The 24,577-nt window shown below is 43.6% G+C and overlaps 1 protein-coding gene across 1 annotated transcript in view; it reads right to left on the reverse strand.

Moving 5' to 3' along the window:
* The window catches only part of crhr1 (corticotropin releasing hormone receptor 1), a gene marked incomplete at both ends in the record, with an annotated part of 168,132 nt that overhangs the window by 22,253 nt on the left and 121,302 nt on the right, over positions 1–24,577 (reverse strand). The window contains 4 exons of the mRNA XM_084146333.1: positions 2,152–2,224; positions 4,060–4,120; positions 4,239–4,392; positions 11,476–11,596. Of these exons, the coding sequence (XP_084002459.1) occupies positions 2,152–2,224; positions 4,060–4,120; positions 4,239–4,392; positions 11,476–11,596 (409 nt within the window). The remainder of the gene's footprint in view (positions 1–2,151; positions 2,225–4,059; positions 4,121–4,238; positions 4,393–11,475; positions 11,597–24,577) is intronic.

Consider the following 24,577-nt stretch of genomic DNA (forward strand, 5'->3'; position numbering starts at 1 on the left):
GTTAGTGTTGATAATCACAAGTTTACTGGATGTGGATATGGTGTAATAAAGGCAGTTTATTCAGAGGTAAATATATCTGGAATCGCGTTCACGGACCCGTTCGTCAAACTCTTAGGGAGCTATAAATTAAGCCCCATTACTTACCATATCAGATAAGAGAAATTGCTGCAGCTACATATATTTTACATCCTGGCCCTACATAGTTCACTATTTGCATCACTTACCAAAATATTACATGTGGTCATATATGCTTGGAAAGTGGAGATGCCATAGAACGTCAAAAAAGTAAACATTGCTGGAGACACATTGCCGTTTTGGAGAAGACATCGCGTTTGCTAGCGAAGAGATTTGTTGTGGCAAATGAACTTGGGCTGGGAATTGCCAGGAACCTCACGATAAGATATATGCATCAGCATTGCGAGTCTCATGATTCTATACGTATTGCGATTCGATACTGTGATTTTATTGCGCACCATATGTCTGTTGCAGAGGGATCAGAAAGCCATGAGAACGAGTTTTGATCAGTCATGGAAATAAAAGTGCTGAAAACAAATTGGCTCCCAATGTGAAAAGATTGAGAACAAGCTATGAAGGAACAATAATGGTGTTTTGGTGCAGGTACAGCCAACTAGCGCTAAAATATTGCGATATTGTCAATACAGTATATCGTAAAGTATCACTATGTAACTCGATTTCTTTCACCCCAATCCCTCAAATTAACGGTAAATAACTGAATTGTTTGCCCCACATTTAGCTAAGATGATTAGCTAGCCAGCTAAAATGTTTTAGTTAGTTAGCAGTCGCATCTACAATAGTTTACTGTCAATAACATGTCTCCAAAAATGACGTGGTGTCTCCAATTGTGTTGACATTTTACAATTGCAATGCGCATCCATGAGTATCCACTTTCTGTAGCTCAGCTGGTAGAGCATGGTGCTTGTAACGCCAAGGTAGTGGGTTCGATCCCCGGGACCACCCATACACAAAAATGTATGCACGCATGACTGTAAGTCGCTTTGGATAAAAGCGTCTGCTAAATGGCATATTATTATTATTATTATTATTATTATTATTATTATCTGAAGAGAGCCCCGAAACATTGTGTGCAGACATTTTATGCAATAAATGAAGTAGGTTCAATCTAGTAGTTCTGATCTTCTGATTGGTCCTGATGAGTTGGGCGAGGTCCCCTGCAGGCTACTGTCACTGTTGCATTGGCTCTGAGTCGGGTTCTCTGTCTTCAAATGTTCAGCCTAAGAGAGGGGATTTTTGTGTGTGTGTGTGTGTGTGTGTGTGTTTAACAGTGATGATGTGTGTGTGTGTGTGTGTGTGTGTTTAACAGTGATGATGTGTGTGTGTGTGTGTTTGTGTGTGTGTGTGTCCTCAGAGCAAGAACTCGTGAGTTGGAAGAACTGAGAGGCCTATGGCGTGGGTGTTGTCCTTGGCCACCTGCTGACAAGGCTGACAAGATAGGACCCTTTTGTCCATTGTTATTGGATAGGAACAGAACTTATAACCAGCTCCTGACCTAAATAGATCTTAGCACAACATTTTACTCAACATATCATATTCCATATTCACTATAACAAATATATTTACTACGACATTAGCAAGAACCGCCACATCCTCAGCCGGCTAATCCAGTGTGTGAAGTTTTGCGGAGTGTTTGAGTTAGCTTTGCGAGGCAAAGATGAAACTGAGGGCTCCACCAACCCTGGTAAGCCAACACTTTTGAGATCAGTCAATAAATGCTTCTGGTATTGACTTATATGCTGCCCCTGTCTTCATGTTGTTGCTGGACATATCTTTTTTTAAATGTGTGTAGGTCACCTAAATCATCAGAAAAATTGCCCCTCCTGAGAATTTTTTCAGGAGCCGCCACTGCTTTCTACTGTTTGTTTTGAAGCAACTACTTGACCTTGATACACAATTTCCGCTTGAGTGCACAGTAATGTTATTTTGGCAGTGTTCCTAACTGCGATGTGCTGTAAATTCAAACACAGTTAGAGGAAAGTGTAAAGGGGAAGAGCTTGGTCATGGATGTAGGAAAACCTAAAAAGGACAAGGCTAGAACACTATGTCTATAAATGTCTATACTAGGAGGAGAAATATGGAGAAATGTAAAAAATATTTTGTGTAACACTGTCTTACCAGCAACACCAGGATCATTGGGCCCTGGTAGATGTAATCTGTGTACACTCCTGCCTTCTTCCCAAACCAGCACCTGTAATTTAGAACACAGAGAGTTGAGCCAATCATAGTGGCCGATGTCAGAAGGTCAACCAATCAAATGTATTCGATGACAAAGCAAACTGCGGGACCTTTCCCAACAATTTTTTATAGTTGACTAAAACGAGCATGGGCCTCGGCCAATCACATTAATTCATATCAGAGGTGGGTGAGAGGGCTTAGCCTATCAAAGCCAGTACTGGCAGAGAATAAGAGAGGCCTTTGTAAAGTACAGCACTCCCTTCTAGCAGTAGAAAACACCTAAAACAAATAATTTGTGGAATTACATCCACTTTGCTGTAAAAACAAAGGGGTGAAAAAAGGAAATGAAGACGCTCTCCCAGGGTATGAGATGCTCCAGATTCACTAACTCTACAGACTCAGTTCAGTGGAGTGAATTATTCATTTGTTCTGTCTTCACCTTGTTGAGAGAGAGAGAGAGAGAGAGAGAGAGAGAGAGAGAGAGAGAGAGAGAGAGAGAGAGAGAGAGAGAGAGAGAGAGAGAGAGAGAGAGAGAGAGAGAGAGAGAGAGAGAGAGAGAGAGAGAGAGAGAGAGAGAGAGAGAGAGAGAGAGAGAGAGAGAGAGAGAGAGAGAGAGAGGTGAAAAAAAGTAGAGGGCTTAGCTTAGGAGGAACTGTGTCTGGATAGAAGTTTGTTTTCGCCCCGCTGAGCATAATGAAAAACAAGCTAACAGGTTTCGGAGGGTGGATATCACAGCAACCCCTGTGTAAGCGGGAGCCTCCGATGTGATAGAGTGGAAACTGTCAGGTTCCTGGTGTAGCATTAATGAAACTGATGCCCCCCATCCAACTAGCTGGTTGAGTGAAGAACTTTCAACTCTACCATGAGTGTTGTCTGATTGTATTAGAGAGCAGAATGTCAGAGAATGGGAAAGCATGTGGAGTATGTTTGCTTAGGCTATTTCAAGTCAGGTTTAAGATGGAATAAATAAGTAGCCTTGCACAAGCTGGGACAGCTCATAGGAGCAGGAGCATATGTCCTGATTCTGTAGCGTGAGTACACCCCCCGGACAGGACGCTAGTCTGTCGCAGGGCCTTAACCATAGCAGCGGGAAGTAGTTTGGGGGTGGGGGTGCTGCGATTTTATTATTCGACGGACGGACGGACGGACGGGGGAATACGTTTTTACCCGCGCTGCAGACGGCTATATTGGTCCGCTAATACAGGACTATTAAAGGCCCAGTGCACTACTTTTGTGAAAAAATCATTATTTTTTTTTTCCCTCAATCTCCTTAATGCTGAGCGCAAAACAGAGACGCATCAGGTCCCATTTTTATATTCTTTGGTATGTTTCGGCTGAGGATCAAATTCCCAACCTTCCAATCGAAGGGTGGACACTCTAACCACAAGGCTACTGAGTTATGATGAAGGGCCTTGCTATAAAATAAGCATTTAAATCAGATTGATATCTTTGACAGCAGAGAGCAGTTGATTGGGGAAATCGCTCAGTTCTGCCACCAGGACAAGACTCATGACAATAAACATCAACCTGCTATTCTGTATGCAGAGCAATTATAGGTTACAGGTTCACCAAGACTCCCTTAAAATTAGGATGAATCGATCATTTAATGACCTGGCAGAAAGTACAATTAAGGAGATGATTGGGCGACATCCTTCTTTCATCCACTACAATTATCACTCTGATGGGTCTGAGGGGAGCACGGACAACATTGTTGCCTGACTCCAAAGACAAATGGATACCACAGGGACATTACATTTACATTTTTACATTTTAGTCATTTAGCAGACGCTCTTATCCAGAGCGACTTACAGTTAGTGAGTGCATATAGAGAAAAATACATGCGCTTACTTTTCGTTGTCGTAGTAAAGCTTGCCAATGGCCCACGCAATGATGATTGGAAGAGGGATACCTGTAAAACATCACACATAGTCTCTGTTACAGTTGACTTACATTCTTTGTGATCAGTCAAACTAATCAATCAACGCACATCCGTCTTTCATTTGATTAACTAAGTGTAGGCTACTCACACCACCCGATGCAGATGAACATCCACTTGCGCAGCTTGTCCGTGGAATAGGTGAGCACGATGGCTGTATGCAGGTAGCAGCCCTCCCCAAACATCCAGAAGAAGTTTGTCACGTGGAAATAATTATAGGCTGCCGTGACAAGCCGGCACCACAACTTTTATAGATAGGAAGGAAAGAACAAGAAAAAAGGCTAGTAAAAACTAAAAAGTGAGAGCTGTAAAGGCACAACTGGTTCCCTTTCCTCACTCCTTAGGGGATTGTTGCCTGTTGGAAAAGTAGTGCACTATATAGGGAATAGGGTGCCATTTCGGATGCAGCCCTGGTTCTTTATGGACATGTAATGAGATCAAGGAGGGGGAGTAAGGCAGGGCTGCAGCTTCTGAAGGAGAGCCGGGACGAAAGTAACACAGGGCGGAAGTAGATTTGTGTGTATTGTTGTATATTGTTAGATATTACTGCACTGTCGGAGCTAGAAATACTTGGAGCTAGAAACACAAGTATTTCGATACACCCACAATAACATCTGCTAAATATGTGTATGCGACCAATGACATTTTATTTTATTTGATTTAAGCATGAATAGTCATTGAAAATGGTGAAGAATATCTCCTACTACATTCCCATTAAAGTGAGATAAGAAAATGATGGTTAATATAGCTATTATGTGATCCATTTTAGTCAGATTAATATTGTAAGGCAAAATATTGTGGTTGCGCAACATTGCAATATTGACGCATGGTTAATTTTCATAAATTATGAACCTATAGCATTAATTATTCAAATCGACACAAACATTAAATTATGTCTGATAGTATATTTGTTAAAAGTAATGAGCATTACAAACCAGAAACATGGAGATAAGACAGATATTGTGCACTTCTCCCCAGCTGTTACTTCCTTCCCAAGGCTGTGTTACTCCCGCCCCGCCGGCAGGTATAAAAAAGTAACGTTGCGGTAGTTCTGTTCTCAGTCTATTTAATTTCAACTAATTTACCCTAGAAATGAAATTACAGTTGCTAACGGTAGAGGACATGTATAAGTTGTTTGCCATAAAATATGGTGTCTCTAGCTCTATCGATCTCTGAGTAATTAGGAAAAAAATTAAAAGTGTTACTTTCGTTCCTATTCGCCCCTACCCACTGGGCATAGACGTCAATTCAACATCTATATTTCACATCGGTTCAATGTAATTTCATTGAAATGACGTGGAAACAACATTGATTCAACCAGTGTGTGCCCAGTGGGTAGTCTCTCTAAAAACACTCAATCTGAGAGTGAAACTCCACCTTGCGATCATTATTTGATTATTATTATTTGTTTGAGCTTCTCTATCATGCTCGGAGTAGTGTCAAAAGGACTCTCTGAATGTTTCCAGTTTGGGACTGGTTCTTAGGCAGATGTCTGGCAAACAAAGTTCACTGTGGCAGTTTAAGAATGGCAGATTTGACCTCCTGCATTACTTGTTAAACTGCATCATAGCTCTCAATTCCCATGGTCTACGACAATCTGAATCATCCAACACTGACAATACCTCTCAATCCAAAGTCAATATAGATGTGCTATATTAATTTGATCACTCTGTTGTCGCAGAGAATTTTCCTGCGCAGCAGAAAATGCTAATTGTAGTGTATTCGAGGTTTAAAAAGGGTTCTAAAGTTAGCAATTTCCACTTGAAATGTCAAACTATTTGCCTTAAAGAAACATTTATCAACACCTACACAAATGTCCATTAATTGAAATCCACATAATAATTCACATTCCCTGTTGCTGCAGGATTATTTTCCTGCTGTGAGAAACTGGTCAACTTAAGATAGTACACATCTGTATGCCACTTCTAACACTTCAACCTCTATCTTCTTTGACAATTGAGACCAGATCATTGAGAGTCACTTGGGAGTGTTACTTGGGATTGAGAGAGTCCGAGAATGGCACTTGGGGGAGTGTTGCGAGTTGCACCACCAGATACACCTACACTGCTGTCCGAAATGTGTACTTTTCTACTCCAAGATTGTATTTTGGGAGGTGAGTAGAGGCCCGGCTGGGGTTACAGCCCTCTGAGCGCTACTCATCAGTCTGGACTAGGTGTCTACAGCTGGGAGATGAGACAGGAGATCTGTCAGTCCTTAATCTCTCCCTGAAGACGGAGGTGAGACGACTCATTGGGTGATGACATCAGTTCGGAAGGAGGGGGGAGATGCTCCCCTTTGGCGTTTGTTCAAAAGTAGCAAAGTGCATCTCTGAAGGCCTTTGAAGGCCTGTGATGAATGTGTTGTCTAAGTGTTCAAGAATAGTAGTTTCATGAAAAGTCCCTGACAAATGTAAGACGAACTCCTTATTGTCATGCAGGTGGGGAGTGGCCTTGGGTCACAATCAAAACAAGGAGTCGTTCCAAATCAGGTGTTATTTACCTCCTTTCCACCACAATAAGAAAAAATCATTTAATTCAGCATTTGTTCAGGTAGTTATTCAAAACGTCAAGCTACCATCCAACTATCTGCTCATTGCCCATTGAATGGTGCAGGGGAAAAGGCAGCTTGATGGCTGAACTAACTGTCATCATAATTATGTGCCTACTTCGCACAGGTGTCCTCCATATTGTACCTAGTGAAAATAATAGAGTAATGTCCTGAGTGGGAAAAATCTGTATTCAATATGAAAGTGTCATTGACTCTCATTTTATCTTGCCTCCTTGTCTAGCTTCACAGTCTCACCCCACTTACTTCAAGGACTTACCAACAGACTCCATGAGTCGGTACTACCCATCAAATCATCACAAAGTCACACAGAAAATGAGACTCTACAGCCAGCAATCTCAGTGTATTTGGGCTAAGATCCCAAGTGTCCCTTTCCAATTCCCTCCACACTACCCCTTGTGTAGTCTAAAGGCATGTCAGGGCAGCTGTCAAATCAGGATTGCAATTCATTCACAACTCTCCATTTTTTCTAGCCTCTGCTCTAATCGACCCATTGAGGGTGAGAGACTCCCAGTATGATCAGTGAAGTGGGGCCGTGGTTGAGTGTGATAGCGTGATATCGTTACCGCCCTGACATCCCCGCCACTGACGCACAACGGCCCCCTCTATATTCGCAGGGGGAACCCAGTGTACCAAGGACAAGAAAAAACAAGAAAATTATAGCTTGGACGACATGGGTCCCATTATGCCTTGCAAAAAAAGTAAGAACCTTATACCAACGGTCAAGCATGGTGGTGGTAGTGTGACGGTTTGGGGATGCTTTGCTGCCTCAGGACCTGGATGACTTGCCTTAATAGAAGGATCCATGAATTTCAGCGGCAGGGACTGGGAGACTAGCCAGGATCGAGGGAAAGATGAACGGAGCAAAGTACAGAGAGATCCTTGATGAAAACCTGCTCCAGAGTGCTCAGGACCTCAGACTGGGGCAAAGGTTCAGGACAATGACCCTAAGCACGCAGACAAAACAACGCAGGAGTGGCTTCGGGACAAGTCTCTGAATGTCCTTGAGTGGCCCAGCCAGAGCCCGGACTTGAACCCGATCTAACATCTCTGAAGAGACCTGAAAATAGCTGTGCAGCGACGATCCCCATCCATCCTGACAGAGCTTGAGAGGATCTGCAGAAAACAAAGGGAGAAACTCCCCAAATACAGGTGTGCCAAGCTTGTAGCATCATACCCAAGAAGACTAGGCTGTAATCGCTGCCAAAGGTACTTCAACAAAGTACTGAGTAAAGGGTCTGAATACTTATGTAAATGTGATATTTCCATTTTTTATCTTTAATACATTTGCAAACATTTCTAAAAACCTGTTTTTGCTTTGTCATTATGGGGTATTGTGTGTAGATTGATGAGGGGGAAAAAAACTATTTAATTAATTTTAGAATAAGGCTGTAACGTAACAAAATGTGTAAAAGTCAAGGGGTCTGAATACTTTCCGACTGCACTGTAAGTAGTCGGCAAGCCAGATTTCGGACACAGTCATTATATAGCCCTAAAAGAATACCAGTCTCTAACATTTCATACATTTTGTATTCTCCAAATGTTCCTGTCAATGGAATGTGGTCTAAGAAAAAAAACTATGACAACAACAGAATGAAACCTAATCAGTAAGTAATTGATCTTTCATTAACCCCACCCAAAACCTCCCCAAAGCAATCCATTTATACATTTATGATCTGAAAACCTTTGACTTGTTCTGTTGCCCTTTAACATACAGTGGGGAAAAAAAGTATTTAGTCAGCCACCAATTGTGCAAGCTCTCCCACTTAAAAAGATGAGAGAGGCCTGTAATTTTCATCATAGGTACACGTCAACTATGACAGACAAAAGTAGATTTTTTTTCTCCAGAAAATCACATTGTAGGATTTTAAATTAATTAATTTGCAAATGATGGTGGAAAATAAGTATTTGGTCAATAACAAAAGTTTCTTAAATACTTTGTATATACCCTTTGTTGGCAATGACACAGGTCAAACGTTTTCTGTAAGTCTCCACAAGGTTTTCACACACTGTTGCTGGTATTTTGGCACATTCCGCCGTGCAGATCTCCTCTAGAGCAGTGATGTTTTGGGGCTGTCGCTGGGCATCACGGACTTTCAACTCCCTCCAAAGATTTTCTATGGGGTTGAGATCTGGAGACTGGCTAGGCCACTCCAGGACCTTGAAATGCTTCTTACGAAACCACTCCTTCGTTGCCCGGGCGGTGTGTTTGGGATCATTGTCATGCTGAAAGACCCAGCCACGTTTCATCTTCAATGCCCTTGCTGATGGAAGGAGGTTTTCACTCAAAATCTCACGATACATGGCCCCATTCATTCTTTCCTTTACACAGATCAGTCGTCCTGGTCCCTTTGCAGAAAAACAGCCCCAAAGCATGATGTTTCCACCCCCATGCTTCACAGTAGGTATGGTGTTCTTTGGATGCAACTCAGCATTCTTTGTCCTCCAAACACGACGAGTTGAGTTTTTACCAAAAAGTTCTATTTTGGTTTCATCTGACCATATGACATTCTCCCAATCCTCTTCTGGATCATCCAAATGCACTCTAGCAAACTTTAGACGGGCCTGGACATGTACTGGCTTAAGCAGGGGGACACGTCTGGCACTGCAGGATTTGAGTCCCTGGCGGTGTAGTGTGTTACTGATGGTAGGCTTTGTTACTTTGGTCCCAGCTCTCTGCAGGTCATTCACTAGGTCCCCCCGTGTGGTTCTGGGATTTTTGCTCACCGTTCTTGTGATCATTTTGACCCCACGGGGTGAGATCTTGCGTGGAGCCCCAGATCGAGGGAGATTATCAGTGGTCTTGTATGTCTTCCATTTCCTAATAATTGCTCCCACAGTTGATTTCTTCAAACCAAGCTGCTTACCTTTTGCAGATTCAGTCTTCCCAGCCTGGTGCAGGTCTACAATTTTGTTTCTGGTGTCCTTTGACAGCTCTTTGGTCTTGGCCATAGTGGAGTTTGGAGTGTGACTGTTTAAGGTTGTGGACAGGTGTCTTTTATACTGATAACAAGTTCAAACAGGTGCCATTAATACAGGTAACGAGTGGAGGACAGAGGAGCCTCTTAAAGAAGAAGTTACAGGTCTGTGAGAGCCAGAAATCTTGCTTGTTTGTAGGTGACCAAATACTTATTTTCCACCATAATTTGCAAATAAATTCATAAAAAATCCTACAATGTGATTTTCTGGATTTGTTTTTCTCAATTTGTCTGTCATAGTTGACTATGATGAAAATTACAGGCCTCTCTCATCTTTTTAAGTGGGAGAACTTGCACAATTGGTGGCTGACTAAATACTTTTTTTCCCCCACTGTATTACCTATTAGCCCTGACTTATGTACTGCGCTGTGTTCCTCCGCAGGTCGCTCGCTCCACGACCTTGCATAAATAATAAACGAAACGAGCCGTCAAGCCTCCGTCTTTCAACTGACAAGCAGAAATTCTCATGGCTAATGGCTGACGGCAGCCATCTTGTTTATTCTCAGAATAGAAGAAGAAGCGGTGGAGGAGGAGGGCTAACTGACTGGGTCGCTTTGAGCGCGCTCAGTTTGTCTTCTTAGGTCAGATATTGACAGTGGGGGTTGGATTCATTCATTTCTGAGGGCTGGGGGGGCCGGAGGGGATAATGAGCTAATTAATAAAGTAGTGGCAGAGGCTAATTGAAAGAGCTGGAAAGAAAAGGGAGCATCTTCTCTTTTCTCTGCGGTGAGGGATGTTTGCACAAGCAATAACGTCAAGCGGCAGGCGAGCTGAGGGGCAATTAATAATGAACCAGGACGACATGATGGTACTCCAATGCCTGTTAGTTAGTTAGGAGTGTGTGTGTGTGTGTGTGTGTGTGTGTGTGTGTGTGTGTGTGTGTGTGTGTGTGTGTGTGTGTGTGTGTGTGTGTGTGTGTGCCTGGAGATGTTTTGGAAATGATAGCTGGGAAACTGCAATCCTATTCGATCGGAGAGGGGAAGAATATGGATGAGTGAAAGTGTGTGTGTGTGTGTGTGTGTTCATTAGTGAGCCTGGAGAGAGAGGGAAAGTAATAGAAGGAGAGAGTGGGGATTTTTGTGTGGGTGTGTGGGTGTCTGAATGTGTGTGTGTGCTTCCATATCTGCATGAATTTATTGCCCTTATTGTATCACAGCAAACTATATACAGGTAAAACCATGCCAAAATGAAGGAAACACTTGAGTTGTTTGAGTTGTTTGAGCTGTTATGGTGTGGGGTGCATTTTCCTGGCATGGTTTAAATCCACTCAACCCCTTAGAGACCAAGGTAAACACCAATAAATACACAGCCATTCTGAGTGATCACCTTCAATCTATGATTAATATGATTAATAATTTCTATCCTGATGGGAGTGGTCTCTGCCAGGATGACAATGCCCACATCCACAGGGCAAGAGTGGTCACTGAATGGTTTGATGAGCACGAAAATGATGTTTACCATATGCCATGGTCGTCTCAGTCACCAGATTTAAACACTTATGGGAGATTCTGGAGCAGCGTCTGAGACAGCGTTTCACACCACCATCAACAAAACACCAAATTAAGTAATTTCTTGTGGAAGAATGGTGTCTCAATAGAGTTCCAGACATTTGCAGAATCTATGCCGAGGCACGTTGAAGCTGTTCTGACGGCTCGTGGTGGCCCAACGCCCTATTAAGCCACTTTATGTTGGCGTTTCCTTTATTTTGGCAGTTACCTGTATGTATTTGTATATTGCATATAAAGTGGCCTGAAATTGATGTACATTTAACTTCCCTGTACTCACCACATTGCTCTCATGCACCTCGGGGTTCATGGTGAGCTGTACGACGAACCAAGTGGCATTCCTCAGGATGAAAGCTGTGATCAGGTTCCAGTGGATGATGTTCCTCAAGCAGCGGATACTCCTGGTGGGAGAGAGGAGAATAGAGGAAAGGGTAAGCACTGGTACCTATTCATTATACTGTACAGTGCAACATGGTATCATTGCTATGCATCACATTGTGAAGCTTTTGCAAAAATATATGTATCACGGTTCTTGACCCCTAAGTCAATACATTGCACTGTAATACTCCTGGAGGTAAAGGAGAGAACAGAGGACAGGTTAAGGGCTGGTGGTACTGTATGCAGTATAATTATTGCAGTGTTTACAGTGAGTGCAGGTTTTTCCTTCAGTATAATTATGCCTTTTGAATCCAGCGGCCAAAACATATTTTCTTACTACAACCTTTTGAATTGAGCACGTCAATTCCTCATGGTATGCAGTATAATGTTATGCAGTGCAATTTCCCCCCACCTGCATGGATGGGAATACATATGACAGGATGATGGATAACGGGACCATAAGAAAAAGAGGGATGTTAAAAGAGACAGTAACTTTGTGTGTGTGTGTGTGTTTGTGGATGTGTGTTTTGTATAATTAGTACAGCATGTGCATGTATTTGAGCGTGTTCCACAATTTACATATTTCCTACAGTAAGTCTAAAGAGCTAGACAAGACCTGCTCCCTCAAGCAGGTGGTGTATCACTTTCTCTGTTCTGTTCTAACCACTTCATCCCACCTCCAGTGGCAAAGCAAACCACCTCACAATAATCTCCCATTACCCTCTAACAGTAGAGTAGGGCAGGCTGATCAATCCTTTCCCCAGGCTTCAGTAGCACCAGCAGCCCAGCAGGTTATTCAACCCACAGGAATGACTGATAGAATTGGACCAGCTAATACACGGTTTATTAGATCAGTCAAGGTTCTAATTCACACAATTGGTGTGCAAACCTGGAGGTAATAAGACACCAGGAAAGGAAAGCATCCAGGACCAGCAGGGCCCAGATTCACAAAACCTTCTTAAGAATACATTTCTTCATAAGTGCCATTTTTTCCTTAAGTTTATACTTAAACTACGAAAAGTTGCTATTCCTCAATAAAGTTATTTGAAATGTTCTTAAGCTTCTTCCTATGTTTCTTCCTAAAAAATAAGTTATGAAGAAATTAGATTATTGAAAATAATGTTCCTGGATTTCGTCTTGGAAATTTACTCAATTTCAAGACAGCTAAACCCTTGTCTTAAACTCATGGAAGTGAGAGAATAAGCTAATGAAAGCAGTTGAACATGTTTAAACCCCCTAGAGTCGATGTCCACGCCCCGGTGGAAATCGAATTAGCATAATAAAGAAATCCCATAAAAATCCATCAGTTTAAGCTACAGATTTCTGTTTTTTAGCATTGGATGCATCTCAATCCACCGCATCAGCTGATTTCGCACTATCTGTGGTGAAAGGTTGCAGAGCTAGAGCGGTGTTTGTCAGACTATGTGACATCCCGAGAATCGGTCTTCTCACCGATTGTCTGTAGTGGCTGAATGACCTACAAACTCTATGGAAAGATGTGACTCTCACGAAAACGATGGTGTTCTCCGTTTTGCTCTATGACCCCCACAATCGTCTTGGGACTCGTCTGAAGTCGGTACAGCCGATCTGCCAACTTCTGTCTGTAGCGTCTGAACAGTTTGGGCTAGTATGACCCCTCTGTGGAAAGGTGAGACTCTCACAAACATGTACATGTCGGTTATTTAGCTCTAGGACCCCCATATGCCTCACAAGACTCGTCTGAAGGTCCCCCGGTACCAGTTGAAAAAATGAATGGGGGTTAAATTCATGTAAAAAAAAAAAAAAAAAAACATCCGGATCATACAGTATCTTTCAGATATAGGACAGACACTTCAGAACAAACCACCTTTAGATTTTTTTTGAGGGGACTATTTTTTGTTCCATTGCAATTGCTAGCTTGATAGTTAGCTAGCTCGGTTGCCTAGGGACAATCATATTTTATTTATTTTTATTTAACCTTAACTTTTTAGCAGGGAGCCATACTGAGACCAATGTCTCTTTTACATGTGAGCCCTGAATTACAGAAATTACCGAAGATACACATATCAAAACATAAATACAAAATGCAAGCAGAAAAACAGAAAAACACGGTCATAAAAAACAAACACATTCATCAGTAATTAGGTCCTCAATCAGCTTTCTGAATTACCCTATCGTAGATAGTTAAGAAGTTCGTAAGAAAATCATGTTAAGAAATGTTTGAGGAATTGCACTTATAAACTTCTCATATTGTTTCTCACAAATCTTCTTCCGTTTTTGAGTAAGAAGTGTTTTGTGAATCTGGGCCCAGGAATAGACCAGCCTGAAAGAGCCTTTACAAGTCAAATCTCTTGAGTTAACACCCAATTACTCTGGGAGGAGCATAGCTGATCAAATCTGGTAAAATCTGATAATAATAATAATATGCCATTTAGCAGACGCTTTTATCCAAAGCGACTTACAGTCATGCGTGCATAATTTTTTTTGTGTATGGGTGGTCCCGGGGATCGAACCCACTACCTTGGCGTTACAAGCACCGTGCTCTACCAGCTGAGCTACAGAGGACCACGACTTTAGCTTAGGCCAGCAGGAAACTGTGACCAGAATAATATCGTTTTTTGACTGACTGTGGTATGGAGCTGAAAGGGAGATCCCATCTGTATAATATTTCCTCTATGACACGTAAAGGTATATACATATACAGAGTGCTGTCAGAAAGTATTCACACCCCTTGACTTTTCCACATTTTGTTGTGTTACAGCCTGAATTTAAAATGGATTAAACATACAATTTTTGTCAATGGCCTACATACAATACCCCATAATGTCAAAGTGGAATTTATATTTTGGCTGCATCATATGCTTGTCATTTGCAAGGACTAGGGTGTTTTTTAGGATACAAAGAAATGGAATAGAGCTAGTACAGGCAAAATCCTAGTGGAAAACCTGGTTCAGTCTGCTTTCTTACAGACACTAGGAGACAAATTCTCCATTCAGCAGGACAATAACCTAAAATACAAGGCCAAATATACACTGGAGTTGCTTAACAAGAAGACAGTGAATGTTCCTGAGTGGCCAAGCTGCAGTTTTGACTTAAATATTCTTGAAAATCTATGGCTGTCTAGCAATGATCAACAACCAATTTGACAGAGCTTGACGAATTCTGAAAAGAATAAGTGGCAAATGTTGCACAATCCAGCTGTGGAAAGCTCTTAGAGACTTACCCAGAATGACTCACAGCTGTAAGGTGCCAAAGGTGCTTCTACACAGCATTGACTCAGGCATGTGAATACTTATGTAAATTTGATATTTCTGCATTCCATTTTCAATAAATGTGCAAATTTTTCTAAGAACATGTTTTCACTTTGTCATTATGGGGTATTGTGTGTAGATGGGTGAGGAAACAAATTTAGTAACACTTGACACCCAGCATCATAACACGTTACGGTCATAACCATGTCATAATATGTCATAACAGCTGACATAACGTGTCATAACCTGTTATTATATCCATGACACATATATTTAGACCTGTTGTGACATACAGTATATTGCATTATTTTATGGCTGGTTATGACACCTACATAAGACTGTCAAAACGCACAAAACCTACCACACAAGGCAAAATATTCCATTACACCATAGACTACGTGTCAACAGTATGTTAATGTTATATACAGTACCAGTCAAAAGTTTGGACACACCTACTCATTCCAGGATTTTTCTAGATTTTTTACTATTTTCTACATTGTAGAATAATAGTGAAGACATCAAAACTATGAAATAACACATATGGAATCATGTAGTAACCAAAAAGGTGTTAAAAAAATGAAAATATATTTTATATTTGAGATTCTTAAAATAGCCACCCTTTCTTTGCCTTGATGACAGCTTTGCACACTCTTGGCATTCTCTCAACCAGCTTCATGAGGTAGTCACCTGGAATGCATTTCAATTAACAGGTGTGCCTTCTTAAAAGTTAATTTGTGGAATTTCATTCCTTCTTAATGCGTTTGAGCCAATCAGTTGTGTTGTGACAAGGTAGGGGGGGGGGGGGGGGGGGGTATACAGAAGATAGCCCTATTTGGTAAAATACCAAGTCCATATTATGGCAAAAACAGCTCAAATAAGCAAAGAGAAACAACCGTCCATCATTACTTTAAGACATGAAGATCATTCAATACGGAGAATTTCAAGAACTTTGAAAGTTTCTTCAAGTGCAGTCGCAAAAACCATCAAGCGCTATGATGAAATTGGCTCTCATGAGGACCGCCACAGGAATGGAAGACCCAGAGTTACCTCAGATGCAGAGGATAAGTTCAATAGAGTTACCGTTCTCAGAAATTGCAGCCAAAATAAATGCTTCACAGAGTTCAAGTAACAGACACATCTCAACATGAACTGTTCAGAGGAGACTGTGTGAATCAGGCCTTCATGGTCGAATTGCTGCAAAGAAAGCACTACCAAAGGACACCAATAAGAAGAATATACTTGCTTCAGCCAAGAAACACGAGCAATGGACATTAGACCGGTGGAAATGAGTCCTTTGGTCTGGAGTCCAAATTTGAGATTTTTGGTTACAACCGCCGTGGCTTTGTGAGTCGCGGTGTGGGTGAGCGGATGATCTCTGCATGTGTATTTCCCACCGTAAAGCATGAAGGAGGAGGTGTTATGGTGTGGGGGTGCTTTGCTGTTGACATTGTCTGTGATTTATATAGAATTCAAGGCACACTTAACCAGCATGGCTACCACAGCATTCTGCAGCAATACGCCATCCCATCTGGTTTGGGCTTAGTGGGACTATAATTTTTTTTTCAATAGGACAATTATCCAACACATCTCCAGGCTGTGTAAGGGCTATTTTACCAACAAGGAGAGGGATGGAGTGCTGCATCAGATGACCTGGCCTCCACAATCCGCCGACCTCAACCCAATTGAGATGGTTTGGGATGAGTCGGACCGCAGAGTGAAGGAAAAGCAGCCAATAAGTGCTCAGCATATGTGGGAACTCCTTCAAGACTGTTGGAAAAAGCATTCCAGGTGAAGCTGGTTGAGAGAATGCCAAAAGTGTGCAAAAAATATAGAAAAACCCTTGAGTGAATAGGTGTGTCTAAACTTTTGACTGGTACTGTATCTAACTTTTAAAATACAGAAGTACTGCCGGTATGATGCATTTTGCATCAACAATGGACTAATGAAACAAATACCAAAATGTAGTTTTTGGGTGGAGTTTTCCTTTAATAACTTGATCATGCTTAAAGGTATATTTGCCTTTTAATTATTTACCAATAGGTGCCCTTCTTTGCGAGGCATTGGAAAAACTCCCTCGTCTTTGTGGTTGAATCTGTGTTTGAAATTCACTGCTCGACTGAGGTACCTTACAGATAATTGTATGTATGGAGTACAGAGATAAGGTAGTCATTTATAAATCATATTAAACCCTATTATTGCACACAGAGTGAGTCCAAGCAACTTATTATGTGACTTGTTAAGCAAATGTTTACTCCTAAACTTGCCATAACAAAGTGGTTGAATACTTATTGACTCAAGTCATTTAATTTTTTATTAATTTGTAAAAATGTCGAAAAACATAATTCCACTTTGACATTATGGGGTATTGTGTGTAGGCCAGTGACAAAAAATCTAAATTTAATCAATTTAATCTTCAGGCTGTAACACAACAATATGTGAAAAAAGTCAAGGGGTGTGAATACTTTCTTAAGGCATGTATTGACAGGATTCCTCCCACTTTATGCTAAATATTTAATGGCTCATTACATCATTTGTTTATTCAAAAACCTTTCCTACTAATGTTAAAATGTGACAGAATGCACACTGTCTTAGATTACCTGTTTTACCATGGTACAGTAAGTGCTTTGTGGTTGTACAAGAGTCACACATGCACACACACGCACGGAGGCGCACGCACACATGGCTGAAATAGGTAAAACATTTTAAATCTACAGGTTCTGCCATAAACAAAGCCCTTTAAGCTTTGAAAAAAATGTGTGAATTCTTGAATGATTAATGACTAATCTACCAGAGACTGTTTGGAGTACAGCCAATGTAGACATTGTCCTCCACCTTCACCTCTCTTATTTTCTCTCACATGCAATTTCACTAATTCTTCTGGCTCTCTCTCCCACCTCTGTTCATCATCTTTCAGTACAACAATTCACTAAAAAAGCAAAGGGCTACTGGCTCAGTTCCCTTCAGACACAACCTTACGTGTCTTACTATTCATTTGTCATCCAAAGAAAGGGTCTCTAGAAATACACCTCAGTTCTATTTACAGATGCACTTTCATGGAGATCTCAGAGCCGTGCACTACTTTTGACCATGGGCCCTGGTCAAAAATATTGTGCTAAAGAGGGAATAGGGTGCCATTTGGGATTCAGACAAGGACTGCGACGGTCTTCTTCAGGGGAAAATATTTTGGAGTATGGTTACCTCTAGCTCGTGGGTATGCCGAGTTATACAAGTGTGTTATGTTTCCAATTAAGTAGACATTTGAGCAGTCCGGGGGCTGACCCATCAAATCCTATTAAATTAAAGAGATTTAAAAGCATTCTAGTCGACACTATATACAGTACAGGAACTCACATAAACCCAAAATATCTGGTGTGTGTCGTACAGGAAATGTCCCTTTTAATCTGAAATCAAAACACTGAGGAGGTTGAGGTTTCAGAATGTTTCTTTTTGGCGAGTGTATGTAGACAGTCTCTTGTTGACAGAGTATCTAGGCATGGGCTGTTATGTGGGCAGCTTGTCTCTCCCTTTTCTGTTTCCCTTCCTCCTTGTTTTGTCCCCTCTTTGTCTGTTGTATCTGTATGTGTGTTTGTCCCCATTATGTGGGTGTGTCTGGAGTGGATCGGGGGCGTGCTCAGGATCTGCCTCTCCTGTGCAGCTGCGGGTTGTTTCCAGTGATTCCTGCCTACGCAGCTGCATCCTATTCTCTCATCAACCTGCACTACTAATTCCTGGGCATGGCCCTCCACCGGCGCCAGATCGTTGTTCTTACTAGAGCGGTAACTTGGCTCACCAGTAAAGTTAAATTGCCGTTGTCTTTAGCCTGGCTTTTTACTCTCCTAAACCTGTCGTTTGTTTTGTCTTCAGTTCAGACATACCTCCCAACCTGCCTGCCTGCCTGCCTGCCTGCCTGCCTGCCTGCCTGCCTCAGCCTCTCCTTCCTCCGGAGCCGACTAGCCCACTCTGTTCCTTTTCTTCAGTTGTTTTTGGACTAAGACAAATTGAACTTTTATTAAAACAATTTTTGTTTCTTCCACTCCCTTAGTCGTGTTTTGTTTCTCTGAGTGCTGGGTTTAACCGTAGCGTAACAGAACGATCTGGCCATGGACCCAACAGAGAAACAGCACGGGGCAAACGAAGACAGCTTCCAACAAGCTATCCAGGCTCAAGGAACGTTGCTAGGACAGCATGACCAATTGATTCGGACTCTTTTGGAAGATAATCATCAACTGCTGAACCAGGTGACTCAGTTAACTACACAAGTCTCTAAATTGTCTGTTATCAGTTCTCCATCTCTCTCTGACCCCAAGTTTGATGCACCCCAAGTTGTTTCCTCTGACATTATGCAGGCTTCGTTCCATCGGGAACCCCCTGTCACGTCGCCTGAACCGTTCAATGGAGAATTGGACAAGTGCCGGGGATTTTTGCTTCAGTGTGACTTGATTTTTCGGCAGAGACCACTGTCGTTTTCTACTGATTCCTCTAAGGTACATTATGTTCTGGGGCTGTTAAGAGGGAGAGCTCTGGTTTGGGCTGAGGCTGTGTGCTCAAATCAAACTTTGACTGGATTGACTTTTGCTGATTTTTCTGCTAAATTGAAGACTGTTTTTGACCATCCTGACCATGTGGGTAATTCCTCCAAGATACTTTTTAATTTGAGGCAGGGTTCTAACAGTGTGGCTGAGTACTCTATTGAGTTCTGGACGTTGGCAGCGGACTCCAAGTGGAACAGTGTGGCACTTCAAGGAGCATTTCTAAACGGTTTGAATGAAGCCATTAAGGATGAACTGGCTGCTCGTGATGAGCCACATGATTTACATTCTCTCGTTTCCCTGTCCATTAAGCTAGACAACCGGTTGCGGGAGAGGCGTCGGGAGAGAGGCGGTCGGCCACATCTACGAGGACGAGTTCCCCAGCCTTCAACCACTCGAGTCTCGCCTCCCCGGAGCCGGCAGCTTCTTGTTCCTGATCCCATCCCGAGCACAGAGGAGGAACCAATGCAAGTGGGTCGAGCTCGACTACCTCCAGCAGAGCGGCAACGGCGCCTCCAGGCGGGTGAGTGCCTGTACTGTGGAGACGCCACACACATTCTGGCTACATGCCCTAAGCGACCAAAAGACAAGGCTCGCTCGTAACGGTGGGTCTACTTGCGAGCCCAGAGTTAGATCCTGAACCCATCATTCCCCGATTACAAGTACCTGTAACCTTACGTTTCCAGAGTCATTCCCTGCCACTCTCAGCTCTCATAGACTCAGGTGCAGAAGACAACTTTATTAGCCACCAGTTCGTTACACAAGCTTGTATCCCCATGGAGCCACTACCTACCCCCATTCGGGTCACAGCCCTTGATGGGCGCCTCCTCGCGGAGATAACTCATCAAACCACCCCCGTTTCCCTAGTGATTTCTGGCAATCATTGTGAAAGCATTCAGTTAAGAGTTATGTCTGGCTCAGCTACCTCCCTAATCCTTGGCTTCCCCTGGTTGGCTCTTCACAACCCACAAATTGATTGGACACGTCACACCATTCTCAGTTGGAGCACTAACTGCCATTCAGAGTGCCTTAGGTCAGCGGTTCCCCCCACTAAGTGTAACCCAACTCATCCCTCAGCTCCTCTCGATCTGTCATCTGTCCCCAAAGAATACCATGACTTAGTGGAGGTTTTCAGTAAGGACAAGGCTCTGTCTCTACCACCACATAGGCCTTATGATTGCCCTATTGAACTGCTTCCTGGTGCTCCCTTGCCCTCTAGTCGCTTATACAATCTGTCCCGACCGGAAAGAGAGGCAATGGAGCAGTATATTGGTGATTCTCTGGCCTCGGGCATAATCCGTCCCTCGTCGTCTCCTTTGGGTGCAGGTTTCTTTTTCGTGGAAAAGAAAGACAAGTCGTTACGCCCCTGTATCGATTTCAGGGGTTTAAACAACATAACTGTTAAAAACAAGTATCCCCTTCCACTCATCAACTCAGCTTTTGAACCTCTGCATGGCGCCACAGTTTTCTCCAAGCTCGACCTCAGGAACGCTTATCACCTTGTCAGAATCCGAAAGGGAGATGAGTGGAAAACCGCTTTCAACACTCCACTGGGGCATTTTGAGTATTTGGTCATGCCCTTTGGGCTCTCAAACGCCCCTGCTGTATTCCAAGCCATGGTGAACGATGTTCTTAGGGATTTCTTGAACCGTTTTGTCTTTGTATACCTGGATGATATTCTTGTTTTTTCCAAGTCACCCGAGGAGCATGAGTCACACGTCCGTCAAGTCCTTCAACGGCTCTTGGAGAATAAGCTGTACGTCAAAGCAGAAAAGTGTGAGTTCCACAAACAGTCTACATCGTTCCTTGGTTTCATCATTGAGAGCGGGCAGGTGAAGGCGGACCCCGAGAAGATCCGGGCAGTGACTGAGTGGCCCACACCCACCACCCGTAAGCAACTTCAACGATTTTTGGGCTTTGCTAACTTCTACCGTAGATTCATTAAGGGTTTTAGTAAAGTGGTGGCACCCCTTACTAGACTGACATCCCCTAAAGTCCCTTTTCTGTGGTCCCCTGAGGCGGAGCAGGCGGTAGGGGTTTTGAAGGAACTGTTTTCCACCTCCCCTGTGTTGATACACCCCAATACCTCTCTGCAGTTTATTGTGGAGGTGGACGCGTCTGACTCAGGTGTGGGAGCAGTCCTCTCCCAGCGCTCCCCCACTGACCAAAAGCTTCACCCCTGTGCTTTTTTCTCCAAGAAATTGTCACCCACAGAACGGAATTACGACGTTGGAAACCGGGAACTGCTGGCGGTCAAGCTAGCACTGGAAGAATGGCGGCACTGGCTGGATGGAGCTGAACTGCCGTTTGTGGTCTGGACAGACCACAAAAACTTGGCTTACATCCAAGCCACTAAGAGACTCAACTCACGCCAAGCCAGATGGGCCCTGTTTTTTAGTAGGTTTAACTTTATTCTTACATACAGACCGGGGTCAAGAAATGTTAAACCAGATGCTTTGTCCCGCCAGTTTGCTGACCCTTCGGAGACCAGCGAGCCTGAGGCAGTCCTGCCTTCCTCATGCGTCGTGGCGGCAGTACAGTGGGAGATCGAGTCTTTTGTGAAGACTGCACTTGCCACGGACCCGGGACCGGGTGATGGACCTCCCAACCTACTCTTTGTTCCCGAGATGGTCCGGTCTCAGGTGTTGCAGTGGATTCACACCTTCCGTTTTGCTGGTCACCCTGGGATGAGACGCACGTTGACGCTGCTTAGGAGACATTTTTGGTGGCCTTCAATGGAAACTGACGTTCGGGCTTTTGTGGCAGCCTGTTCAACCTGTGCTCGGGGCAAAGCCTCCCATCAGTCCCCTTCGGGGCTGCTGCTACCCCTCCCAGTTCCCAGCCGTCCCTGGTCCCACATAGCCATGGATTTTGTCACCGGCCTACCCAAGTCTGAAGGTAATGATACTATACTTACCATTGTGGACAGATTCTCTAAATCTGTTCACTATATAGCATTACCAAAATTACCGTCTGCCAGTGAGACAGCGGACCTCCTAGTCCAACATGTATTCCGTCCCCATGGAATACCTGTGGACATCGTATCTGATAGAGGCCCACAGTTTACTTCCCGTGTTTGGAAGGTTTTCTGTTCGGCTTTGGGTGCTTCCGTTAGTCTGTCCTCAGGGTTTCATCCCCAGACCAACGGTCAAACAGAAAGAGCCAATCAAAACCTCGAAGCAACCCTTCGTTGTGTGGCTGCTCAACATCCATCATCCTGGGCCAAACATCTGCCTTGGATAGAGTACGCCCACAACTCCCTCACCACCTCTGCCACCGGCCTTTCACCCTTCGAGGTTACCATGGGTTACCAACCCCCTCTGTTTCCTGCTCAGGAGAAGGAATTGGCTGTTCCTTCGGTTCAGGAGAACCTCCGCCGCTGCCAGAGAGTGTGGAGCGACGCTCGGGAAGAGTTGCTTCGGACCACCGACAGGAACAAGACAACAGCGGATAGGAGCAGGACTCCCGCACCTGTGTTTCATCCTGGTCAAGAAGTTTGGCTGTCATCTAAGAACGTACCTCTTCGTACCAAATCACGCAAGCTGTCTCCTCGGTACCTGGGTCCGTTTGTGGTGGAGTCCATCATTAACCCCGCTGCGGTTCTTTTGAAGTTGCCTTCAGCCATGAAGATACACCCTACTTTCCACGTCTCCCAACTGAAACCTGTGTCCTCCAGCCTTTTGTGTCCGCCGGCAGATCCACCTCCACCTGTTCGCCTCATTGACGACCATCCGGCCTACACCGTCAGTAGGCTCCTGGACTCTCGGAGGCGGGGTAGGGGTCTCCAATACCTAGTCGATTGGGAAGGTTATGGACCAGAGGAGAGGTCTTGGGTCCCTAAGCGATTTGTGTTGGATCCTCAGCTGATCACGGACTTCCATCACGACAACCCTGACAGGCCTGGTGGGTCGCCAGGTGGCGACCATTGAGGGGGGGGGTACTGTTATGTGGGCAGCTTGTCTCTCCCTTTTCTGTTTCCCTTCCTCCTTGTTTTGTCCCCTCTTTGTCTGTTGTATCTGTATGTGTGTTTGTCCCCATTATGTGGGTGTGTCTGGAGTGGATCGGGGGGCGTGCTCAGGATCTGCCTCTCCTGTGCAGCTGCGGGTTGTTTCCAGTGATTCCTGCCTACGCAGCTGCATCCTATTCTCTCATCAACCTGCACTACTAATTCCTGGGCATGGCTCTCCACCGGCGCCAGATCGTTGTTCTTACTAGAGCGGTAACTTGGCTCACCAGTAAAGTTAAATTGCCGTTGTCTTTAGCCTGGCTTTTTACTCTCCTAAACCTGTCGTTTGTTTTGTCTTCAGTTCAGACATACCTCCCAACCTGCCTGCCTGCCTGCCTGCCTGCCTCAGCCTCTCCTTCCTCCGGAGCCGACTAGCCCACTCTGTTCCTTTTCTTCAGTTGTTTTTGGACTAAGACAAATTGAACTTTTATTAAAAAATGTTTGTTTCTTCCACTCCCTTAGTCGTGTTTTGTTTCTCTGAGTGCTGGGTTTAACCGTAGCGTAACATGGGCAGAGACACACACATACTTTCAGAAGGATTATCTTATATAAAACACACCTTGAAAGGCACACACACACACATGCACACATGCATACTGGTCGTCACAGCTCTCCACAGAAAAGTGCCTCTGAGGGATCGCGTTAGAGCGTGCAAATTAATTTATTTTAAAGTGCAGGCTTCAAAAGAACAAATGAGGATATTAGAGGCAACAAAGCGATTCTTTGATTTATTTGCCTCTGCATATCAATGTAGGTAAAAAAGGGAAACAGAATAGCCCTGAAGAGGAATGCAATACAAGGCTTGGATGGAGCTCCGTGCTGTGTGGTGCTGTGTGAGAGCAAAAGACTGGCCTGAAAATGAACTTTAGCATTATTCTTTTCATTTTAATTTGAATAATAATAAGGCAATTCATGTCATTATACAGGCAATTTCAACTTTTGTTTTTAGAAAAGTGACAGAGCGAAATATTATGAGAAAGTGGGAGAAGGGAGGACAAAGTGAAGGCACATTATGAAAAGAACAAGAAACGCAGAAACTCAATTTGCGATCCTCTTCTCAGGGGCCTAAGCCTATTTACAGTGTTTCTTGGATGTGCCAGACTGCCCAAGGTACGGTTTATTCATTGGGGAGTATTGACTGTAAGCACACTACCAAGATACAGGGTATAAAACAATATGAGGGAGAACAAGATATGATGCTTCAGTAACTTCAGTTCACACAGTGATTCTATGTGACTC

Source organism: Coregonus lavaretus (genome assembly GCF_964263955.1).
Source record: "Coregonus lavaretus genome assembly, chromosome: 28".
NCBI classification, from domain to species: Eukaryota; Metazoa; Chordata; class Actinopteri; order Salmoniformes; family Salmonidae; genus Coregonus; species Coregonus lavaretus.